Source organism: Budorcas taxicolor, chromosome 1 (assembly GCF_023091745.1).
Source record: "Budorcas taxicolor isolate Tak-1 chromosome 1, Takin1.1, whole genome shotgun sequence".
NCBI classification, from domain to species: Eukaryota; Metazoa; Chordata; class Mammalia; order Artiodactyla; family Bovidae; genus Budorcas; species Budorcas taxicolor.
The window spans coordinates 25,404,597-25,430,497 of NC_068910.1; the positions used below are offsets into that span (position 1 = coordinate 25,404,597).

The following is a 25,901-nucleotide window of genomic DNA, read 5'->3' on the forward strand; positions in this document are numbered from 1 at the left end:
CATACACACAGAGACAGACACACACACAGACAGACACACACAGAGACACACACACACACACACACCCCTATCGATTTTTACATTAGATAATGATGGACTTCACTGAAATATAAACTCCAGGTCAGTATGGGGTGGGCTGAGGGGGAAGGAAGATGGGGGAGAGAGGAGAGGAAGGGGAGAGGGGAGAACGTGGACAAATAGATAAAAACACAACCTGCAAAAGGCTAAGTACTAAGTTTAAACATGGTAAACACATAGAAATTCCTTACTGTCCACGTGTTGCCATTTCTTGGGTTCACTGTCCTTTCTGTGTTTGAGCCCCAGTACAGACATACCTTGCTTTACTGCACTTTGAGGCCACTGCACTTTTAAAAAATAAAAAAAAAAGGAAGATTTTGGCACCCTGTGTAGTTGGGTGATAAACAGCACTTTTCAGTAATGAAGTATTTTTAAATTAAGATCTGTACATCATTTTTTCAGACATAATGCTACTGCACACTTCCCAGACTACAGTGTAGCAGAAAGACACTTTTCTATGTACTGGGGAGCCAAAAGCGTGGGATCTGCTTTACAAGGTGGTCTGGGATGAACTGCACAGTACCAATGAGGTCTGCCTGTAGCCGCTGTCTCTATAGAGAAGCACGTGTTACACGTTGCAGCCATTTGTGGACAGAGGCTCTCAAAATAGCTGTTCTTAGACAGTGGTCCCTGCTAATCTGAAACGGGGAGCAGAGTCTAGAAGAGGTGAGAGTCAGGCCCTCAGGTCCTCAGGGTCCCACTCTGCAACAGGCCCTCACAAACCCCCCAAGCCCTGGGTCTCGGGGCCCAGGGCTCCCCAGGCTGTGCAGGAGGCACCCCCGGGTGTGTTCACCATCACCCACAGAGCTGGTGGGACACTCACAGCTCATGCAGCTTCTGGCAGAAGCTCCAGCCATCGCGGTGGATCCGGGAGATGGAGTTGTTGCCAAGGTGCAGCTGGTGCAGGGCTGTGAGGCCGTACAGTGAGCCGCTGTTCACCTCCGCCAGGCTGTTGTACTCCAGGTGCCTGCCACGACAGTCCCATGTGCGGTGAGTACAGATCCCGGGGTCACGCACCCGCCCACCCACCTGATGGCGAAGGAGCCGCTCCCTGCCATCGCACCAGGCGGCACCAAGGATCTGATGACACTGCTGGCGGGGCTCGTGACGGGGTGTGCCCTGACGTGTGTGTGCACACCTGTGGAGTGGCAGGGAGGCAAAGCCACACAGACGGTGGTGAGGATTCAGGCCAACTGAGAGAGCTCACAGGCCACAGGGAAGCTCCTAAAAGCAACCTCTTTAGTGGCATACAAGCGAACCAGCAACACACCGGCAGAGGAGCTCTGAGCAGAAGGCAGAGCCCATTCAAGGAAGAAGGGAGAGAAGGACAAGGAGGTAGCTCTCATCACTATCCCTGTCGTACAGGTGAGGGAACTGAGGCTGAGACAAGCAAGGTAATCTAAGACTCGTTCCTCAGCTCAGCCAGCAGTGAGGGGCCAGAACCAGAGCTGGTGAACCAGGCCTGGGCCTGTGGCCGCCGTGCCAAGAGACACGGCTTGACATCTGGGGTCAAAACATTGCGACTTCTCAATTCTGTCACCTGGCTGGTCGAAGGAGCCTGAATAACCATGAAGTGGAGATGCCCAAGAAGTATTGACTCCATGGGGCTATGCTGAGAAGGAAGAAAACGCAGGTCAGAATTTCAGCATCATGCTGAGAACTGAGCTCCTGTTTGAGTTCAGTAAGTAGGGATGTAAGATCCCATCATCCTTCTCGACAGCATGGCCACAGACGCCGCCACCCCCGACTGGACTGGCCTTGTGACCAGAAGCCACTGCTTCACGTCCTGCGCCGCGTGCGCTATCACAGGGGCTTCGGGCCGCGGGTTTTGCTTTTCACATCATCTGTTTTCTGGTAACTCTTCCTTCACCCCACAATTTGCATGAATTTGTTCAACAGAAAAACCGAACGGTATGTGCTAAGAACTCCATGTTTTCCTGAGAATGCGCTCTGACTCCCAGCCCACGACCACCTGGCTTCCAAAGTCCAAAATGACAGTTTTAAGGATGTCAAGGACAAGTGTTCTTGAATATATAAAAAGATATAAAAAGAGGCAGAGTTATGCAAAGGTGAACAATGAAGAGAGGGAAAAGCAAAGCTCAGCAAGGCTAAGCTGTCTTTTACAGAGTGGGTGTGTGCGTGCGTGCACGTATGAAGGTATGCACATTGAGATGCTCCTGATAATGAGGAAGGCACAGGGAGTTGATGGAACTGGACCTGCAGTTTTTGGTTTTTGTTTCAGTTGCAAAGATAATTGAGCAAGGACATAGATGGAGTGGTGTAACTTGTAGACTGACGGGCTTTGGTGTGTCTTGAGCAAGTTAAATCACTGACCATAAAGCAAGAAATCTCATGATGACACATCAAAATGTGAGTGGTATTAGTATATTAACTTGGAAGGAACCACCAGCAGAACTCCAAACAGAACACAAAGATAGAACATGATGAGAAGTGACTGCTTGCCTCTTGCGAGGGGAACTGGGCGGGGAGAGATACTGAGGGCTAGGGTTGGGCAATAATTGCTTTTCTTTACTATCTGATTTTGCTCAACTATTGAGAATATGTTTCTTTTGATTAAAAATAAACAAATGTAGATATCTAAAAGTTGAAGCTCGGTAACTGCCTTGTCTGCCACTCTCCAGGCGCTCTTCTGTTCCTGTGAGGCAGGCAAGCCCCAAGACTGTCCACATCTGGCTGGAGCAAGTGCTCCCTTGACAGAAGTGGAACATCTGCAGTGAGGGGCTTGATTAGCTCACAAAACAGAAATAAATCTCTCAGGATGAACTATACATTCTTTGGCCCACCTGCACATCAAGAAAGACTGTCAAACCCAAAGTGGAGGGAGAGGGAACTTCCTGTGGTGTGTGGGAGAGGGGAGAGGATGTGGGAAGGGAGCCTACTGTCCGCCAAGGAAGTGGGGAGGGCGGGGGCAGGGGCGGGGGCATAACCGGGAAGAACAATCTGACTCCATAGTAGATGTTCCCTGTATTTTAACCTTTGTATTCTATCTCTTTTGCTTCCGGTTAAGAATGCTGCCTAGAGTGTGAAGAATACTAGCCCATACGACGCTTTTCCACTCATCTAGAGACAAGAAGGTGCAGAACTAAGAATAACTTTTGTCTGGTAGGAGGTTTACTGAACATCAGGACCTGACCTACAATGGATGGCTGTAAGATCAAGGGATTCCTACACCAAGGCTGTTGGTTGTAACAAGCAACCATGGTCCTCTCTCACTTGGCCTTTAAAAATACTTTCCTGAAACCCTTTGGGACTCTGGGTTTTCTTGGGGCATGAGCCTCCTATCTCCTCGCACGGCCCTGCAATAAACCTTTCTCTGTTCCAAAGTCTGACGCTTGAGTACCGTTTGGCTGCAATGTGAGTTGGGCACCTGAGTGTGCATTCAGTAACAGGGGGAGTGGAAATGGGAGAGAGGAACAGCCCCAACAAAGCAGCCCCCACCTTCCATCCTCACCAACCAGCTCCCTTTACCAAATCCTCTGAAACTCCCCCAAGAGATTATCCTAGCCTGCAAGGAAAACACCACAGGGGTAGCAAAATATCCCAAAGACACTGAGGAGGGCCCCCGCTGAGGTCCCAAAGGGCAGGGGTGGGTCCTAGAGGATCACTCAAGGCCCTGCAGAAGCCCCAGCGCCTGGCTCTGACTCACAGCGCATGCATCCTGGCCAGCCCCCAGAAGGCGCCGTCCGTCAGTTTGCTGATGTTGTTTCGCTGGAGCCTCAGCACCTCCAAACTGTCGAGTCCCTGGAACGTCAGGCCCTCGATCAGCCGAATCCGATTCCGATTGAGGTCCCTAAAGAGATGAGGCCAGCAGTTCAGAGCATCCTCTACCCACACCACCCCTACAGGGACAATCCCAGTAGGAGGTCCCGGGAAGCACAGACATACCATGGAAGCCCGTGTGCCCAAGACACCAACTGGCCACTGTTAATGTGTGAAAGGGAGCCCAGGGCTCCTAGAAGCTGGTCCCCTTGGACCCCAGAATGAGTAAGCACTCCTATTTCCTCCCCCAGAACTGTGACTCTGCAGTGAGGACAGGGTGTGACTCAGGATATGAACGTCTTAGGTGAGCCACCTCTTAGCTCAGCAGCAGAAACCCCCACCAGATGCGTCAACCCAGGATAACTCGAACCACTGGATACTGGTGACAACTTCCCACCAACTGCATTCGGGAGGAGGTGCCTGGACCCACCGTGAAGCACACTCATGGGCCTCCGGCCCCCACGTAATGAGACCTCAGTGAACCAGAAGATTTCAGGAACCTGGGTGAGCTGGCTACACTGGTAACACTCGGGAAGGGAGAACAGAGCCTGACCAGTGAGCCCTCGGGTTTCCCCAAATCCTTCTGCAGTGTCTCATGACGCACACCAGGTCCTGAGCATCAGGGAGTCGCTCTGGGACCCCCGCCTGGGTGTGTGTGGGGAGCACAGCAGTGAGAGAGCAGGGGAGCACCCCGTGCCACCATACCTGCCCCCGAGCAGTCCGTTCTGCTTAAATGAAAGCTCCAGTATCAGTGTATTCTCCTGAAATATATTTTTCTCCTACCAAAAAAAGGACACTGGAAAGGCAAAAAACCGGGGAACAGGCAGTCCATCAGGTTTTGGTAAATAGAGGTTTTCTTGAATCCAAACCCTGGGCCATTCTAGGAGTGCGGTCAGCTGTGGGAGTCAAAAAACTAAACAAACACATCCTTTCTTTACCAAAAAAAAAAAAAAAAAAAAAAGCCAATCAACTACCTTATGAGACTGAGGAGATGAAAACAGTGACCCCACCTCCTGCTTCCTACCTCTGGCTACACTAAGTTTCTCCCTTAACTGCTCAAGCAGCACTGGACCCCATAATGGCCACTGCACGGATTACATGGGTTCCGAAAAAAAAAAAAAGAAAAAAAGAGAGAAAGCTCGAAATAAATAAGGACCCCAGTCCACACAGGTCATGTATTAGCCAGGGTCAGCGAAGCAGCGGGGTTCCTCACCGCATTTTGGGAAGTGCTGAAGAGGACCGGCCTGCGTATCCTCAGAGGATCTTTTCTCAGCAACCTGGGGCGGTCCGCAGGCTCCAGACCCAGCGTCTAATTTGCTTTTATTAGGTGCTGCTGCAGGGCCATTAATGGTACTTTATGCCGAGCCCGACTGAAGGGGAGCAGGGGAAGCGGGTGCATTTGGAACGAGCTCCTGGGGGAACTCTGGTCTCCATAAAGTTTGGCTAAGCTTAATTACGGCGCAGGTCTCTGGACTCACAGTTGTGTCAGCCGGGGTAACTTGAATGCTTTCACAGGAAGCTGGGTGATCCTGTTTTTGCTCAACCGAAGCGTCAGCAGTGACCGTGACAGGCCATCAAATGCTCCTGATTCCAGGGTGCTGATCCGGTTGCTTGCCAGGTTGCTGGAAGGATTCAGGAGAGAAAATGCAGGGGTCAGGAGGAGGCCTTCCTTGTCCTGTTACAGACGCCAGGCCTGGCTGAGTTGGGAAGACAAGCTACAACACACCCAGCAGGCTGGGTTTCCAACGAGACATTTGTCATCCTGAAGCTGCAAAGCCCATCTCCACTCCCAGCCTCAGGTATTAGGACTGTCTTCTTTAGACGTGACAGAGGCCTGGCTTGTTCGAGCCCAGAGCTCACCCTGCTTTCAGCCAGGGTGACTACTCCAGGAGGAAGTCAATGACCTCCACTCCAGTTGGGCCACTGCAGGAGTCCCTCCTTGCCAGCCACTACCCAAGGGGCAGGGTTCAAGGTTGGTGAGAAGAGCCTCAGGAAGCAGAAAGTTCAGTGTGAGGCAAGGTCAGAGAAGGTTTCACAATTTGGGGAAATGGCCTTTAATTCTGAAGTGGATCCCATTGTATGACTTCTAAATGTGCATAAAACACTTCATTTTAAACATTTCAAATGTGTCAGAGAAACATTCTAGTGAAGGAGAGCTGCACGAAGGGTTCCCAGCGGGGGAGAGGGAAGGGAAGCGGGGCCACAACACTTTTCCTTCCACCTTCCCTGGACCGATGCTGCTTGTTGTGCCTTAAACAAAAGAGAAAAGACCAGAGAGAATTTTCTACATCAGAGTTGGGAAGGGAAGGAGGCATTCTTCGTCTCCATCAGGCAGAGGCCCAGCACAGGGCACATGAGGATTCTTTGCAAACGGAGCTGGACTGTTTGTTCTTGACACTCCAGATTAAAGAACAGTCTGTGTGATGAAGATATACCGGCCAGCTTCTGCCAAAACACAGAGTCCCCCTCCTTTCATGCAGAGAGAGAGAAGGTCACTGCGAGGCGGTTCAGCAGGGGAGGTGTTTTTGTCCCAGGCAGGGTGGTGGTGGGTGGCTCTTTAAGAAGCCCCACTGAGGGCTGAAGGATCGGCCAAGGCCTCCCACTTCCACCTCGGGCACCCTGATACATCCTAAGAAAGAGACTTTTCCGCTCCTCGGGCATCTCAAAAATCTGTGTGCCCAGCCTTGGTCTCTGAACTGATGGGTCACAATGACCCATAAACCAACCTCACCAACAACCCTTAGAGTACTCAGTAGTAACCCAGGAGATGAGGGCTCACATGTCATCTGAAGATGCCTCTTTAGCCTGAGTTTTCAGTTTCTTCCCTAAAATAATATTTTCCTACCAACAAGCAGCGGGTTAACTAGGTTTTGACTGTTTTTCTTCTGTCTACCATCAGCGGGTGTGAGACAGGGTAGAACAGAAACAGACCAACGATCAGACAAAGAAGTCGAGAGCACTCAGAGAATGGGTGGGCACTGGCTCGTTGAGTCTCCGCAGAAAGGTTGCCCTCTGCTGTCACTCACCTGACTACTCCCAGTCTTTTCTCTAAGCTCTCCTAGGGGGCAGCACAGGGAAGGAGAAAGGAAACCTGGCTTTGGGGCCCACACAGCCACGTGTTTTAGTGAGAGATGGTGCTCCTAGATGGTCCGTCTGTTAGGCTGCTGAGCCTCTCCCCACATCAGCTCCCTCGCCCACGAGTACAGTCAGAACACTGCTGACTTGGACATGCTGGAAATGGGCTAACAGAGGACTGTGGACCTGGGGCCCCTGGCCTGCTGAGGGCACAGATGGGAGTCATGTGCCCGGCCCACGGACTCAGCCGGGCACCCACCAGCGTCCAGACCTGGGCACTGCGGGCAGACCTGACGCACTTACAGCTCTGCGAGGGGCAGTCCGTATGGGAAGCAGGTGCTCCGGATCTCTGTGATGTTGTTGGCGCTGAGATCCAACACGTGCAAGGAAAGGTAAGCCTTCAGCTGACTCCCCTCCACGCTGCGAATCCTGTTGTGTTGCCTAAAACACACAGGGCAGGTGAATCCAACATGTCATTTTGCAAAGATACTATTTTCCTTCACCCTTCTAGACATTTTTTTCCCCTGCAGTTTCAGAGAATTACAAATGCTATGACTCTCGCAAATGAGGTCTCTCATCCTTCCTTCCATCAGGTTATTACCTGCAGGCCAGAAGCTAGACAGAACATCAGATTCTTTGCCTGTGACAAGTTTGTCTGCCTAAGTTTTAAGCCAAGCTGCTCTCCCCAAGGACAGGAACATGGGGGTGATATTTTGGCCGTGTGGAGAGCAGCCTGGCACGACCAGAACTCAGAACTCACTAGTACACTTTCCCACAAAGGATGTGCCCCATGCAACCAGCCAGCTTTTGAGGCTGTTCGTGTCTAGAATCCAGAATCCAGGCCAACCCCATCACTCACAAGAATGCGGGCACCAGAGCCCAGCATCCAATTTAATCCAACTGAGCGCATCATTACACACTTCACATTTTACCAACACCTACCATGTACCAGGCGTGTCAACAGGCACAAGGAATTTTAAAAAAAAGTGCAGAATCCTGCCAACCTAATAAGGGAAACAGGAATTCAGTGCTGGGCCTAACTGGTATCGAATGCCCTGCATCTCGGACCCCACCCTCTTGACAGCTCTGTTTCTCAAGTTTCCTCATCTGGAAGATGGGGCCACACCCCCTTACTTTAGGGATATGGATGGTCCCACCTGAACCACACTGCTGTGTTTGGCAGATGTTCACATATGTGTTCAGTGTTCACCTCCCTCCGAGATGTATTTGTCCTTGAATCCTCTTTCTAAAAAATACCACGTTTCACCACCAACCAGTATTTATTAATCAGCAGAAACCTGACAAACGCTAACCAAGGCTGGAGGGAGCAGACCAGCTCCCTTGTGGGTCTGGCTCTGCCTGGTGGATTCAAGCCGCCACAGCCCAGACCCTGATATTTCAGACGCCGTGGAGTTGGGAGCTGTGCTTCTGGTTCCACGCGCTCACTGGGGCCAGCTTCTGAGTAAACAGTTTCGGGGGCTCCAGCCAATCCAAGCAGTCTCGAACATGACACAAGGGAGCCAGGCGTCGCTCACCAAGTGGCATCTCTTTTAAACAAACACTTGACCAAATCGGTTCCAACAGGCATAAACAAGGCCCTCTTTCCCAGAAGCTCTGGGCCTTCTCACTGATGCCTTTGTTTTCTTCCCTTCTCTCCCAGGCCTTGAACCTGAAAACCCATTTACGAGGGTAGAGCTCCCTTACACACAGCAAAATCTTCCTGGAGTGAAAGGCCACTTTTTCCTCCATGCTCCCGTCGCCAAACTACTTCCTTTGAGTTCTTTATTAAGTTCTTAATAAAGATAGTCTCTTCAGTTTTCTGACTCCCAAATAAAAAGGAAAAGAAAAAAGAATAGAAAAGGAAATCTTTATTATGTAAAGTATGGGAAAAAAGGAGAAATAAAGGGAACAGAGCTGAGCCTCATCCAGGAACTTTGAATGCAATACCAGGGAGCCAGGAAAAAGAAGGTCTAAGGAAAGACGGGGAGGGGCGCCGCTGGCCCCGAGTCGCACAAAGAGGGACCAGCCGTACACAGTCCAAGGGGCCACGGGACAGCTGCGGGCCACCCCCAGGGCCCCCCTGCTCTGTCTTCCCTGTCTCTTTCATCTTACACCTTCTTTCTTCTTTCTCCTCTGTGTATTTATCCACTGAATCAAACACGTTCTGGGCCCCGGTCTGTGCCAGGCCCAGGCTGGGGGAAGGATGCTGTGATGAAGACGGGTCTCTTTCACACGCTGGAAAGAGTTCCCTGGTGAGCAGAAAAGGCAGCCATGGAGATGGGGAACAACGGAGCGTGGGAGTGAGGATGGGTGAGATCTGCCAGGAGCGAGAGGCGAGCTGGGGTGGATTCTGCCTGGAGAGGCTGCGGGGCCAGCTCCAGGGTGGGGGTGTGTGGATGCAGGCAGGAGATGGGCAGGGCAGAAGCAGAGGGACCACATCAGGCGAGGCCTCAAGAGCCTCTGAGGAGTAGGCCGTCTGTGTCCCAGGGGACCAGGTAAGAGGTGGTGGCAAGAGAGACAGGGTCCACAGGATCTGGACAGCACAGAATGGTGATGCTAAATTTTCTGGTTCAGAAATATTAAGAAGACCAGGTAACTAACTTGGTTTTCCTGGTGGCTCAGTGGTAAAGAATCTGCCTACAACACAGGAGATGTGACAGGAGCCGTGGGTTCGATTCTTGGGTTAGGAAGATCCTCTGGAAAAGGAAATGGCAACCCAGACCAGTATTTTTGCTTGGAAAATCCCATGGATAGAAGCCTGGTGGGCTATGGTCCCCGGGGCCACAAAGAGTCAGACACAACTTAGCGAGTACAGTACAATAACAACGCGGTAATGGGCTACCCCTTGCATCTTTACCCGCTTCCAGCCTACTCTCAACTCAACATCCAGAGATATCCTATCAGGGCATCTCTCACAATGGGAGAAAACATTTGCAAACCACATATCTGATAAGGAGAAAATAACCACAACACACAGGAACTACAACTCAGCGACCAACACACAAGAAACCCCAACAAGTCAAATAAAACATGGGCAAAGGCCTTGAAGAGACATTTCTCCAAAGATGATAAACAAATGACAAATGAGCACACGACATAACTGATCGTTAAGGAAACTCAATGAGTTAGCGCCCCATACCTACAGCATGACCACTATTAAAGACAAAACAAAAACAGGAACAGTAAGTGTGGGAGAGGGTGTGGAGTAGCTGCGATCCTGGTACTGTTGCTGAAGACAACAGTATGGTGGTTTTTCCACAAAGTGGGCACAGAATTACCAGCATGGGCCCCAGTAATTCTACTGGGTATACATCCAAAGAAATGAAAGTGGACCTCACAGCGATCTGTACACCCACATTCACAGCAGCATCATTCTCAGTAGCCAAAAGGTGAAGCAACTCAATCAATGGATGAATGGATGGATGGACAAACCCGACAGGTGTACACGTACAGTGGACTATTATTCGGCCTTAGAAAGGAAGTTCTGACACTCAGTACAGCATGGGTGAATCCTGAGGACACTACAGTAAGTGAAAAATGCAGGTCACAAGAGACAAATACCTCATGATTCCACGTCCGCGAGGCACCTAGAGCAGTCACATGCACTGAGACACACAGTGGAGGGGTGCTGGTTGCCAGGCGCTGGGCTTGGGGCACGGGGAGTGGTTTAACAGGGGTGGAGTTTCCATTTTCCAAGATGGAGAAAGCTCTGGAGACTGGTTACACAACACGAGTGTACTTACCACTACTGAACTGTACACCTAAATGATTAAGAAGATAAATTACACGTAATGTGCATATTACTATAATTTACAAACAAAACAAAGAAAAGAAAAATCAAAGTATTCACAGGATGTATTTGTCTAAAACTCGAATAACAGCTCTGTGTCTCACTTAGGACTAAGTCCACACAACGGCCTCCAAGGCCCACGTGAGCTGCCACACACCTGCCTTGCTGCCTCACTTCCTACCCTTCCGCCTTGTACCCTGCCCAGAATGCTGGCCCTTGGACGTGGCAGGCAGGGTCCTGCCTCAAGATCTTTGCAAATGCCTTTCCCACTGCTTGGAATGCTCTTCCCCCAGAGATTCGCAGGTCCCATGCCTTTACTTCCTTTCCATCTGTGTTCACATGTCACCTTTTGAATGAGGTGGCCTGGGCAACATTCTCTAAAACTGTAAGCCTCTGCCTCCTAATTTCTTTCCCTCGCACACATACGAATAAATGCATGCACATGCACACACACACACACACACACACACACACTCATTCACACTTTCCACTCTTTTGCCTGCTTTGTTTCTCATAATATTTCTATCATCGAATACTCCCAGTATTTTGTTTATTTCTACTTTAACATCTTCTCTCCCATCAGGATGTAGCTCCCTGAAGGCAGAGATGTTTGTTTTGACTACTACTGTGTCTCCAGCCACTAGGATAGTGTGGGGCACACAGTATGTCCTCAGTAAATACCTGCTGAAGGAATCACAAGAATGAACACAGACTGCATTCAGAAAGGTGGAACCTAGACACAGATTTGGGACTCACCTGAACACTTAAGTAGGTGGCACTAGAGGGAAAGAACCCACCTGACAATGCAGGAGACCAAAGTGACGTGGGTTCGATCCTTGGGCTGGAAAGACCCTCTGGAGTAGGAAATGGTAATCCACTCCAGTATTCTTGCCTGTAGAATCCTATGGGCAGAAGAGCCTGGCGGGCTACTGTCCATAGAGTCACAAAGAGTCAGACACAACTGAAGCAATTTAGCACAGCATTCCACAACATTTAAGTAGAAGAAAATCATGCAAGCAGATGAGTATAATCAAGAAACATGAAGGAAAGTTTGCCAATTGCCCTGTGGCAACTCTGCTCAGAGGCAAATGACCTAGCCCACAGTGACTTCCGAGCTTCTTGCGCGTCATCTTCTCCCCCAGGTCTGGTCTCTCTGCTCTAGACTTTAGCCCAGTGCCCTGATCAAACTCTTCCCAAATTCCTCATGCTCAGGGAAGCTGACCCCACAGCTCTTGTATCCCTTCTCTCACAGAGCAAGAATCACATCTTGTTGGGTGTTTCTGTGGACCCAGCAATTTCACCCAAGGCCAGCTGTTCTTCATGGGCTGGAACATGACACAGCACTGAAGACATGCCATGAGCAGAGAGCCCTGCCCGAGTTCGGATCGCCATTACACCACTCACAGGTGTGAACTATGATGTGGGGTGTCAAGTTTCTATGCCCCTTGGGCTGACGTGAAGCAAGTACTCAGTAAATAAAATGAATTCTTTTTATTTTAGCCATATTTGTATCCTCAGAGCCAGGATCAGTGGGAGGTATTCTGGAAAGAGAAGGAATATGGTTTCCTATTCGTCTGCCACATTTCAATGCAAACAGGCAGGACCGATTCCTCTCTAGGGAGCAGAGAGCTGACTCAGAGCTCTCACTCTTAGCTTCATGCACGACATGAGTCTGTTCCAGCTGGAGAGTGTAAAAAAACCCTGACACTGAGAGATGGGGCTCTTTGGGGCGCTGTGCTTCAAAGTAAATCCCAGACTGAAGCTTCTACAGGACTCACAGAGGGGGCTAGAGATCTGATGGGTCCCCAACAATCCCCTTTCTCACTCCTGTAGCAAGTGGGACTCAGGCCCACACCCCTGACCCAACCCACCAAACCCCACCCCCTTGGGACACCCCCTCCGGACACCCGTCCCTCTAGGTTAGAGCAAACAGCCAGTAGGCAGGGGAAGCCTGCCACGCCTCCTCAAGGGCTGTCCTACTTTTCTAAAACTCCGCATGTTTTTACTTCCATGTGTACCATGAGGGGTCCTTTCAGTCCTTTAATGTAACTAACTGTCCAGTTTTCAAGAAGGCCCACAGTCATCATTATAACCTCTGAATCTTTGTCCAAGCTCTTCTTGACAACAGCTGACCAGTTACTGGACACCTGTAGGTCACAGGCCCTGGTGATGGCTCCATGAAATCACACTGTGATCTCACAAGGAAGGTACTCTACTTCACCATCATCTCTGCTTTACAGCTGAAGACACTGGGACTCCCCCTGTGGTCAGCCCAGCTGGGACACGAGAGGAGCCAGCACACGAGCCCAGGGGAGGAGGAACTGCCAGCCCGTCGGAGAGGCTCTCTAGGCGGAATTTTAAGTGCACCACCACAGGGTCAATCCGTAAGCCTTCGGCTGAGCTTGGCTAGATGTGAATGCTGGCCGCCTCTCCCCAGGTCAGCAAAGACTTGGTCTGCGTCATTGGTCTCAGCCCGGCCTGCTTTTTTGTACCAGCCTCCCAAAGGCCTGCGTGACCAGTGAGTCTGCAGAGGGCGAGGGGAGCCAAGCTCAGCAAATAAGGCAGAGGAAGCTCCGTTCTTAAGGATACTCTGGATGGAAAGAAGAGAACAGTGCAAACAAGCTGCAAAGGGATGCCCTCAGGTTTACAAAGAGTGAGGAGAGGGAGGGGAGGGGGCAGTGCGATGCGAGGACTTCTAACTGGTGACAGGGACTATGGGGGGCGGGGGGCAGACAACACCGCCTGCGGTCCCATCCTGGACTGGTAACCCCTTGGGCTGCCCTCTGGGGCACAGAAAACTTAATACGGCAGCAGTCTATTAAACCAGCACCTGTTAAAGGCTTCACAAATAAAATCAGGCTTCAAAGGCGAAGAGCGGCAAGATAAGCTCTCTCCACTTGGCCATGTTCTCAGAGCTGGTGTTAAATTAGACAGGAAAACAGACCGAGGAATTTGAAACCAACATTTAAAAGTTTTTATCCTAAGTGACTGTTCTAGTACAGTTCTGTAAACTGGGGTTTACAAGGTAGTCCTGTGAGTGGTGGGAAAGATCTCATGTCACAGATAACAGCCAGGAAGAAAGGGCAAGGAGATCAAAGAAGGAAAGGTCCAGAGGGGTCAAAGGGATTATTGCTGGTTGCTGAAATTATGCACCTACTGTCTACACCAGGGGTCAGCAAAGTATTCTATAATGAGCCAGATTTTAAATATTTTAGGCTATTGGGGCCATTTGGCTTCTGTCATGACAACTCAACTCTGACACTGTTAAAAGTAGCCAATATGTAAACCAATGAGTGTGGTTGTGTTCCAATAAAACTTTATTTACAAAAACAAGCTGTGAGCCAGATTTGCCCCTCTGTAGTTTACTGACCCCTGGTCTACACTTCAGCAACTAGTTTGGGTTTCTGGGGGCAGGGACCCAAAATCTAATTCTACCTCTGATTCTAACTCTGGCTTTAGAACTGTGTGCTAATCACTCGTTTTGGATCTGGTTTAATCACCTGCAAAATGAGGCTAAGTGCCTCACTGCATCAGAACCTACAATGCTCCCTCCAGTGCCCAGGTCAGGCTTCACTAATCGATGCCTTCCCCACTGATGCCTTCTCTACCCCTTCAAGAAGTGAAATGGAACCTAAGCTTACACCATTTATTATGCACCTCAGATGGTGATCCAGGTTCCTGACGGGGGCCAGTAGAGCAGGCAGGCTGACAGGGGGATCTGAGAACAGAGATTCACACTTGTGCATCCTCACTCTTTTTGGTTCTTGCAGTGAGGCAAAAAGAAACACCGAAGCTAGCCAATACAGCAGGCCTAACTCTAAGCAGGCATGCCCCAGGCTCTCCCAGACAAGCGTCGTGACTCACAGTGGTCAACTCCTGCAGTGGTGACTATTACTAGAAATAGCAAGTCTTCCGTAATGTTACCTTAAAATCATGCCTTTAATAATCAGCAAAATTCAAATTATAGCTCTCACCTCATTTGAACCTCTGGCTAAGAAACAGTTTCACACAATCTAGCCCGGAAATGGAGGGAAAAATGTAACACACCTGCACCATTCCCATCCCTGCCCCAGTCCATTCCCCAGAGTGACCTTGGCAGACATGGTTAATCAAACGCCACACCCTGCAGCCTTGGAGCACCCACAGCACTTTGCACCTGGTCCATCACGGTGCTGTTCTGGAACTCTTCCTATGACTCTGCACCTAAGCCCCTGCCCCACCTGGAGCAGGTGCTCCAAGGTCTGATCACAATGAGGAGGATGAAGGTACACACAAGATATTAATGATTTAGCACAAAACTCAGTGCTGATGGCTACCTTGGGGGTTCAACTGAATTTTTGCAGGGGCTAAAAGACATTCATCATTCAAGAACAAACAAGAAGATCATGATTTCTCCTTTGTTGAAAAATATAGAAAATATTTTTTTTCTGTATTTTTTCTCCTTTGTTGAAAAATATAAAAAATATGAAAACTATACAACAGGCCATGTGTTGTGGGAGGGGGGCTGTTCTGTTTGCAAATGCTTTTATTGAAATATCACAGGCATACTGAGAAGTACATAAATGATCAACATAGAGTTCAATGCATTTTAATAAAGTGTCTACACTCACGTAACCACATGACAGACACAGGACATTTCCAACATCCCAGCAGGCTTCCTCCTGTCATTTTCCTTGTCATTTATTCCTTTCCAAGGCAACCGTAATTTCTATCACCTATGATTAATTTTGCCTATTGCTGTGCTTCATCTACATGGAATCATTCCATATTTACTCTTCTGTATCTGGCTACTTTCGCTCCACATATGAGACCCATCCATGCTCTTGCCCAGCTGTGTGCGACTCTTTGCAACCCCATGGATTGCAGCACACCAGGCCTCTCTGTCCCTCACCGTCTCCCAAAGTTGGCCGAAGTTCAAGTCCATTGCATTGGTGATGCAATCCAGCCATCTCATCCTCTGACGCCCTCTTCTCCTTCTGCCCTCAACTGTCCCTAGCATCAGGGACTTTTCCAATGAGTCAGCTCTTTGCATCAGATGACCAAAATACTGGAGTTTCGGCTTCAGCATCAGTCCTTCCAAACAGTATTCAGGGCTGACTTCCCTTAAGATTGATAGATTTGCTCTCCTTGCTGTCCAGGGGACTCTCAGTAGTCTTCTCCAATACCACAGTTTGAAGGCATCAATTCTTCGGCGTTCCGCCTTCTTTAGGGTCTGGCTGTCACAACCATGCATGACCACTGGTAAGACCATATAGCCTTGACTATATGGACCTTTGTTGGCAGAGTTGTCTCTGCTTCTCAGCATGCTATCTAGGATTGTCATAGCTTTCCTGCCAAGAAACAAACATCTTGTTTGTTGTTGCATCAGCAGGACTTTATTCTTTGTCATCATTGTGTAGTACTCCTCTACAGCAATTTATTTTCCATTCTACCGCTAATGGATACTGAGTTACTTTCAGTCTGCATTACTGCAAAAACCACACTCAAGCACAGGAACGTGCCTTCTGCACGTATCTTTCAGTGCATACTTGCCTGCAGGTCTAGCATGCATCAGCGTCTAGGGTGGCGTTGCTACACATTTAAGTTCAGCCTTTGCAGACACTGGTACATTCCTTTTAACCAAATCCCTCAGGGCTGAAATAAATCTGAAAAGTCATTTGATCCAAATGCCATGTTTCATGCTGCCTCATTAAACCACATTCTGAGACGCCACCGCCCCCATGTGTCCCTTTTCCAGTACCCTTTCCCCATGTAAAGCATTAGGAATATAGCCAGGGACCACACAGCATAACAAAGCTCAATCTAATCTTGTTCAGGAGTCAAATAGAGTAATTTTATTATAATTAGGGGCTTAATGAGCACCAAAAAAGGAGGAAAAAAGGAGAATGAGCAATTCTAAGTCTCAAAATCGGCAAGAAAACTGTGAATATACCCGTCATTGGGACCAATGCCCATAAGCATCTTGAAAATAAAGATAAAGAGATTTTTTTAACAACCCATGAACTCAGAAGAGCTTTCCTAGGCCAGCTTGAGGAAAAGTTTCTCTTCTCAGAATGACATTTAAAAGCATCACCCTCTCACTAGGCTGCTCTGCATTCATCATCTTAAAAATGAAAACTCAAACCATCTGTTTTATTGCATAAATTGATAATTTGCTTCAAGAAACCAGTGCCTTGTGAGAAGGGCCCAGCCTGGGTTACTTGCTGGACAGGAAATGAGACTCTGAAAAAGCCGGTCTCCTTCTGTCTCTTGCTCACTCCCCCCTCCCCCTACCCGCTGCTGGTGAATCACCAGTTCCCTGGGGAATTCTGGCGCGATTCTCAGCCTGGCTGCAGATGACGTTCCGGATCTGTTTATTCAGGTGGAGATCGGATAAAAAACAAGAGCGGTCCAGTGGCGGGATAAACAGCCTCCGCCAGGCGGGGTCAGCCACTCTGAAAGGCAGGACTGGCCTGTGTCAACCGAACTTCTGACCTGTTCACTTCCTTCAGGGTCACTTTCCCCTTGGGATCTTCAACAGACTGTTTCAATGAACTCTGTGTGAAGGGGATCGGAGGTCCCCAGGCACCTTGATGCACCAGATCGTGCTTGGTTCTCCCACCCACCAGCTTATTCACATGGAGCTGGAAGCCCAGCATCTGGAATGAAGCAACTTAGGCACAGTCAAGGGACGGCCACTACAGTTCTGTGGAGTCAAAAGCAACCCAAGTCACGAAGGACTCCAAGTCGTCAGGATCTAATCCAAACTACAAGCACAGGACAAAAACAAAATCTCCTGAGGAAACGCACATTGCTGAGTGGGAGAAGCTAATCAGAAAATGCAATCTACTGTATGATTCCAAGTACAGGACACTCTGGAAAAGGGAAAACTACAGAGACAGTAGAAAGAGCAGTGGCTGCTAGGGGGTTGGGAGGAGAGAAGAATGAATAGGTGATGGCCATGGGATGCTCGGGGCAAGGAAACTATTCGGTGCAACACTGTAATGGTGAACACATACCACAAGACATTTGCAGAGCCCACAGAATGTACTACACAAACAGTGAACCCTCATGGAAACTGCAGGTTTAGTTAACAATAATGTAGTAATACTGGTCCATCAGTGATAATGAAGCACCACACTAATGCAATATGTAAACAACAGTGAAAACCAGAGAGAGGGCAGGGTTTATAAGGGCTGTCTCTGTATTTTCTGCTCTATTTTCCTGTAAACCTACAACTGCTCAAAAAGTCTACTAATTATAAACAGAACAAAACAAAACTTCCTAAGGTATTAAGCAGTCCCAAGATCATCACATCATTAGAATGTAAGCTACCCAAGGGCTGGGATTTAGTCACCCAGGACCACGTGGAGGACATAAAAGGCAATCACTATCTGGTGAAGACTCACAAATTTAAGAGAACAAACTTATGGTTACTGGGGGGAGGGTGGCAGGGAAGGATAGATTGGAAGTTTGGGATTGACAGGTACACACTGCTATATTTAAAATCGATAACCAACAAGGACCTACTGTGCGGCACAGGGAACTCTGCTTTATATTATGTAATAATCTAAATGGGAAAAGAATCTGAAGAATGCATATATGTATCTGTATAACTGAATCACTCTGCTGTACATCCGAAACACAACATGTTTTTCAACTAGCTCCAATATAAAGTAAAGTTTTTATCAATCTGTTGAATAAACGAATGACTTACAACTTTAGTTCAGTCTCCTATATCTGCTACCGCATTCGCGAACAAGGGAATGTTAATCAGGAAAAAAAAAAAAACTACTCTGAGGCAAAATCCAGTATTCAATTAAAATTTTTTTTAAAGAAAAATGTGAGAGGTGTAAGGTAGAATCAACTTTTTAGTTGGGAAGCTAATTGATAACCTTAGAAGAAAATGTCAAATACCGTGGACTTTCAGGTTGACTGTGTGACTCTATCTTCCAAGTTCAAACTGACCTTGAATATTCACTGATCAGCTGGGGTTGGTGGAGATGATGCCTCTACTCATTATGAAGTAGCCAACAGACCCCCACTCCGCCCCCCAACAGCAGGGAGGGCAGCTTGGCCCTAACCAGGATCTCTATTACTGCCACACATATCCTTCCTCACTCCTGCCTCGGCTACGGTGAAAAAGGAGGAGGAGAAATTCCAGCCGGGAGTTCCAACCCAACAAGCTGACCTGAGGACGCCTTTTGGGCCACATCTGGACTGTGCTCCCCTGGGAGATGGCTGAGCCATTTCATACTGGCAGGCACTTCTAAGGGCTGGCTGGGGATTTGGTTCCGTGACCACAGGGAGGTAACCTGCCCTGGATCTGGGCAGCGCAGGGCAGCACGAAGCTGGGCCAGGACATGGAAAAGTCAGGAACAGAGAGCCACTCCACCTGAACTCCCACCCACAGAGGGGCACCCCGGGTCAGAAATGCCCAGAGCTTCTCTCTTCTGGTCAAAGCTGACATGGCCCCTCTTGGCTTTATCTTCCCCACTAGGTGAGTTGATCAAGATTCTTATTTTTTTTTTTCTCCTTCTCTCCCCTTGCCCTGGTGGCCTGCTCCCTGCACATCCCACCACACAGGTGTGATCCTCTGCATCTCAATGGAGAGGAGCCTGGCTGACAGGCCGAGTCACACGGAGCCACACATCCCAACATCAGCCGGGGGCCCATCAGTGCTGCATGGCTGAAGGCTGAACTGGACTTGCCAAGTTTCTCATTGTATTTTTCAAGGAGGCTCTGCAGGGCAAGCCTAACCACAAGTTAGAGGCACAGACTCTTCTAGATTCGAGGGTCTAGCCTACCATTGCAAAGAAATGTGGGAAAGATGGAGAGAAGGCACTGATCAGAACCCAGGAGGTCAGAGCATCCATGAATGCCGGCCCACACAACCCCCCTGGAGGATGTGAAGACGCTGCAGTGGGTACTTCTGTAACTGATGGCTCTCCAGCATGAGATGGGTGAGCCAGCTCCCTGCCAGGTGACAGTGAGCTGCTGGGTTGCACAGAGCAAGCACCCCTCCCCAGGGTCCATTAACGCTGGTCTGCAGTTGGTGGAGCTGGGGGAGCAGAGGGGGTCGCTCAGGGATCTGAGACCAATGGGTTGTGTCAATAGCTCCTCGTAGTGGTAGTGGTTTTTCCTTCTCATCCACCTCACCACTCAATACTTGAGAAAACGTAACCACTGCAGAGGAACACATGGAGGCCTCCCTCAACATTTCCAAAGGAAACCTAACCTCGCTCCTCTCTGGGCTGGGCTCCCATTGCAGCCTCGGCCACCAGGCTGCCCAAAGGACCCAGGCGCTCAGGAGACTGCTCACACTACCTGCCAAAGCAAAGGGCAGGACACGGAGCTGACTGGCCGCTGAGCCACAGAGGAGGCACGCACTTCATCCTCAGGAGACACAGGAGCTGGACAAGGACTAACACATCTAGGGTTCCATTCCTGCTCACCAGGAATCAGGCTCTGGTTCAGCTCATTCAATCTTCATGACAACCCGAGAGGTGGACCCTGTTACCGTCCCCATTTCACAGATGGGGGTGATGAGGTGTAGGAAGGCTAACCAGCAGGAAGCAGTGCAGCAGGACTGAGCCCAACACGACCCCTCATGCCACCCTTCTACCTGTGGGTGGAGCTGCCTTGTTAACAGAAATGGGTAGAACGACCCTGGGGAGGCGGGCTTCTCTGGACAGGACCCTGTGCCTCCCCATCTTCCCAGCATCCACGAGGGCCACCCCTGATCCTGCGATTCCTACGGAGGCAGGACCCGACTGCACATTCTGCCACTACCCACCGTCCCTCTCACACTCACACACACACACCGCCCCCCAGAGCCTCAAGCCACAGTACATCGGCATGTAGCTGCTGCAGCGCCCCGCCAGGCCTTTCTATTTATGCGTAAGATGACGAGTGCAGGCCCTAAATAGGAGTGTCAAAAGTGGTTCTTCCATCCTCAGGCAGTCAGTATCACAAGACAGAACTGGGTCCTTTTCAGGGAGCAGAAGAGACTTGCACACCCCCTGCTCCACCCTCAGTGAGGGTGCACTGTGGCTCTGGGGTCCCCCAGCCAACAGCCCGCAAATCCAGCTGCCCTCTAGCTCCGGGCCACGCGGACAGGGATGGGCCTGTGGTTGCTGGGGTGCTCCTGAGACTCCCCCCATCTGTTGGCCATTGCCAGCTGTCTGCAGGCTTGCCTGCCAGCAGCCCAGCAGCTCTGCAGCTCTAGCCGTGGAGGAAGCTGCTTCAGTACTTGGCTGTGGCCTCTAAGCTGAGACCCTCCCACCTCCAGAGAGTGACACCACTGATGGGCTTTTACAAATAAAGCCGGGCCTGCTTCCTGCCCCATCTGGAAGACTTGTGATCTTCCGATCATATGATTTAGTATATCTCTTACCACGCAATTTCCCAAGCCTTTAGCATGCGACCTGACTGCACTCCGGGAGGGTGGAGGATGTGAATAGGCGGGATTATGGAGTTGGCTCCTAAAACAGTCCTCCTTACCCACGCGAGGGGGACAAGACTCGCTATGGCATCAGAGTGGCACTGGCCTCAGTGTCTCGCCCCCTCTGGCTCCCACTCTTGCTCTGTTCCTTTCATGAAACCACAAGCTGCAATTTTCTCCTATGCTTCAGGTTTTAAAATATGTATCATCAAGAACCTCAATGTCAAATGTAAACTAAAGACTTCTTAGAAAAAAGATAGGAGAAATCTTTATTTGGGGATCTCAAGCTAAACCAACTTTCTAGATTTGATACTACAAGCACAATTCATAAGCTAAAAAATTGACACACTATAATTCTACCAGAATTGAAAACATTTGCTCCGGGAAAAATCCTGTTAAAGATGAAAAGGCAAACTACAGACTAGGAGTCAATATTTTCAAACAACACATCCAACAAAGAGCTATTATCTAGAATATATAAAAGACTCTCAAAACTCAATGGCAAAACCCCCCAAACAATCCAATTAGAAAATGGGCAAAAGAAATGAACAGATATTACTCAAAAAAGAATACACAGATGGCAAATAAATACATGAGATGGTGCGCAGCATCATTAGCCATTAGGGAAATGTGAATTAAAACCACCAGGAAATATCAATACACACCTTGCGAATGGCTAAAATAAAAAATACTCTCAATTTCAAATGCAGGCCATACTGTGGAGAACCAAACCGTTCACTGCTGGCAGGAATGTAAGACAGTATAGCCACGGTGAAAAAATTTGGCACTTCTTTAAAAAATCTAAACATACAAGTATCATACAATGCAGCAAATATTCCCTAGGGCATTTCTCCCACAGAATGGAAATTTATGCTTACACAAAAATGCTCAAAGCCACTTTATTCTTATTAGCCCAAATCTGCAAACACCCCAGATGTCCCTCAGAAGGTGCACAGCTAAGCCAAGTACAGTCCCTTCACACTGCAGATACTGCTCAGCAGTAATAAGCAATCAACTACTGATACACACCACAACGACCGAGACGCATCTCTAGAGAATTATACTGATTGAAAAAAAGCCAGTCCCCAAAGGTGAGATGTTGTATGAAGCCATTTCTATCAGCTGAGTTGCTCAGTCGTGTCTGACTCTTTGCGACCCCTTGGACTGCAGCACGCCAGGCTTCCCTGTCCAACACCAACTTCCAGAGCCTACTTAAACTTATGTCCATTGAGTCGGTGATGCCATCCAACCATCTCATTCTCTGTTGTCCCCTTCTCCTCCCGCCTTCAATCTTTCCCAGCATCAGGGTCTTTTCCCATGAGTCAGTTCTTTGCACCAGGTGGCCAAAGTTTTGGAGTTTCAGCTTCAGCATCAGTCCTTCCAATGCATACTCAGGACTGATTTCCTCTAGGATGGACTGGTTGGATCTCCTTCAGGCAAAGGGACTCTCAAGAGTCTTCTCCAACACCACAGCTCAAAAGTATCAATTCTTCAGGCGCTCAGCTTTCTTTATAGTTCAACTCTCACGTCCGTACTTGACTACTGGAAAAACCATAGCTTTGACTAGACGGACCTTTGTTGGCAAAGTAATGTCTCTGCTTTTTACTATGCTGTCTAGGTTGGTCATAGCTTTTCTTTCAAGGAGCAAGCGCCTTTTAATTTCATGGCTGCAGTCACCGTCTGCAGTGATTTTGGAGCCTCCCCAAATAAAGTCTGTCACTGTTTCCATTGCTTCCCTATCTATTTCCCCATCTACTTATATCACATTCCTTAAATGAAAAATTATATACATGAAGAACAGATTCGAGATTGCCAAAGGTATGGGGCAGGGAAGAGTTGATGTGGGTATTAAAAAGCAGCACAACACATCTTTGTGGGGATGGAAATGTTCTTTATCTTGGCTGTATTGAAGTCAATATCCTGTATGTATGAAATTTTGCAAGCAGTGGTCACTGGGGGAAACTGCATTAAGGGTATACAGGATCTTTCAATGTTATTTTTTACAATAGCATGAGAATCCACAATGAACTCAAAATAAAAAGATTAATTTAAACATCAAAAAACATGGCGAAACAGTGGAATTGGAAACTCCAGTGAAATTCATGGTGGAATCAGACAGCCAACCTGCTACCTCATTTGGTTTCCAGCAGAAATCTACCTAGTATAACTCAATTCCAAGGGCCAAGCACCCAATACTGCCAGACTCTCTGAAATTTTCGAAATCTAGGGATAAGCATAAATTGTTTAATTACTTTCCACTGATTAGGAAGGAATTGTGGGGTGGGGGGACGGGGTAGTGTGGACTCAGTGAGAAATGTGTAGCTGACAAAGGTAGCTGGGAAGAACACTGCCTTCTGTCTGGTGTATCAGGAGTTACAGCTCAGTTCAGTGTCTTGTAATCGGGCCAAGATCCAGCACTTTGTGGCCAAGCAGGAGGGCCTGCTGGGAGTTGACTAAGATGGTGGTGGACATGGGTCAGGCCTGCCCTGCCAGACACAAGGTTCTCAGAACACCATCCTAAAAGGCTCTGGAAGGGCTGCATATATTCCTCCCTTGTCAGTCCTGGCAGACTCCCAAAGCAGGTCCAGGAAAGGTACTCTCTCATTCTGCTCAATTCTGCACTTGCTAAACTTTTGTGACTGCAAGACCACCTTCTTCACGAAGCAACTCTTAGAATAAGGGCTCATTTCATGTGGGAGATACTACGCTGCACCCGCTCATTATTAAAGGCTCTACATATCGTGGGGTAAAGGAGGCTGCTGACCTTTAGCTCTGGGTTTCCCGAACTTCCTGACTACAGAGTAGCAATTGGGTCAGAATGGACGCACTGAGGGGTCTGCAGGGATTCTCCACCTTCACTGTGACAGAACCCTTTCCCCAATCATCATTTGACCCTCACAGGTGAGTAGAGGCCAGGACAGCCCTCCTCCCGACACACCCTCCAGGGTAAGGGTAATTTCATGTCTAAACAACCGAGGTTTCCAAAGCTGCTACTAGAAAAGAACAGGATAAGGATTCACACCTGGGCAATGGGACCCCTGGGCCTGTACATCTCCCCAAAGCCACGCTGATTTTTACAGGGTAATTTCAACTACTTTTCCTCCTATAACATCTGCTCAGATTTTCAAGAAATCAATGAAAACGAGTCCTCTTTCCTAGCTGAAAAGACCAGGCCTTCTAGGAAGTCCCCCAAAAGACCATTTCTGTTATTACTTGTCCCAAATGTGTCCCTTCACCTGGATGATAAATTTCTAAAACTAACCAATATCTGCCCTAAGCTTCATACTCAGTTATTCTTGGACTAAACCATTCATTTAGTCCTTGGTTTATTTATTCAGTCAAGTGTGTATGGGGTGCTTATAAGAGCAGCTGCTGTAAGAAAAAGGTAAACGTGATCGCAGTATAGCCGACCCCCTTCTCCCTGGAGTCGAGGAGTCAGAGAAAGACGGAGGTGATGGACGCATCGACATATGGGGACACAGCGCTGTTGGGGGGAGGCTGAGGGAGGGACAGCCTTTCCAGACCAAGGTGACAACGTGAACGAGGCCTGGAAGCAGAGCCCTGGGGTGTGAGGGCTCCCATCGTGAGCAATGTGATGTAAAGTTCGCGGCAGGAAGTGGTGAGAAGCCAGGAAGAAAAGGACTAGGGCCAACTCTGAAAGAACAGATAATTTACCCCACAGGTGATGGGGAAGCCACAAAGGGTCCATCCTTCATTTCCTCATCAAACACTGACTGGAGGGCCACCGAGAGGCAGGCACCCCACTGGGCAGTAGGTGTGATGTGCAGGGTGACGAAGAATGGAGAGAAAGAGAAGGGCCAAACCCTGACCCTACTGGAGCCGAGGCCGTGAAGACCCCTTCAGAGCTGGGGAGCGTGTCTCAGGTTTGGTGGCGACCAGGAAGCATGTGAACCCTGTACCATCTAAGCAGCTTCTCAACAAGGGTATGCAGTTGGCCCACGAGACAGAACTCAAGCATCTGAGCCTCTGTGAGGAACCCAGGGTTCTACAGCTAGTGGGTCACCCACAACAGAAGTTCTCTAGTTTGCTCCCGAGAATACACAGCCCAGGTGCCACCTGGGGCCTGTGGGAGAGGAAGAAGCCATGCATATCCTTAACCCTGGCTAAGTGTGGCTGGTATGGAACCAGGGTCTTTCCTCACAGCTGAGGGAACAAAGACCGAAAAGGAAACGCGGCCCATGAAAGGCCCTGTAGCAGTGTCTGGAAGAGGCAGGGCTGGAAGCTGAGTGGGAGGCCACGCTCACCGGAGAGATGCTTCTGCCCGTTCCCACCATGCTGGGAATGGCTTGCATTCTGAATTCAAGAGGTAGGAAGTGCCTTGTTGGGTGACAGCCCAGCAAAAGTAAAGAACAGGGGGTTTTCCTGACAGCAGAAGACTCGCCCCAACACCCCATGTCCAGTTGGAGGTGAACAGACACTGGACCAACAGCAGTCTCTGCTCAAATGCCCATAAAGGAGCAGCCGTAGGAGGGGAAGGCAGGGTCTTTGTCAACGGCTGTGTGTCTGTCTTCTCCATGGTGACCATGGGGTCACCGAGAGAGGGACAGTACGGACTGTGGCCGCACCAGGAAACGGGTCTGATGGTACCCATGAAGCAGAGCACTTTGTTTTCTGAATCTATCTCCTGGGACAATTTCCTGAGCCTTCCAGGAGCTACGATTCTTTTTCAGGGAACAGGGGAAAGTGAAGACAGGCGTGAGACTCTTACTTGGAACCACATAATTGCTGGAGCAT

At 49.1% G+C, this 25,901-nt stretch overlaps 1 protein-coding gene across 2 annotated transcripts in view; it reads right to left on the reverse strand.

The window, feature by feature from the left end:
• The window catches only part of LRIG1 (leucine rich repeats and immunoglobulin like domains 1), a 115,202-nt gene that overhangs the window by 26,956 nt on the left and 62,345 nt on the right, over positions 1 to 25,901 (reverse strand). For both annotated transcript variants that reach the window (XM_052640370.1, XM_052640361.1), the window contains exons 4-7: positions 7,237 to 7,374; positions 5,337 to 5,480; positions 3,746 to 3,889; positions 902 to 1,045 (exon numbers count right to left, since the gene is read on the reverse strand). In XM_052640370.1, the coding sequence (XP_052496330.1) occupies positions 902 to 1,045; positions 3,746 to 3,889; positions 5,337 to 5,480; positions 7,237 to 7,374 (570 nt within the window). The remainder of the gene's footprint in view (positions 1 to 901; positions 1,046 to 3,745; positions 3,890 to 5,336; positions 5,481 to 7,236; positions 7,375 to 25,901) is intronic.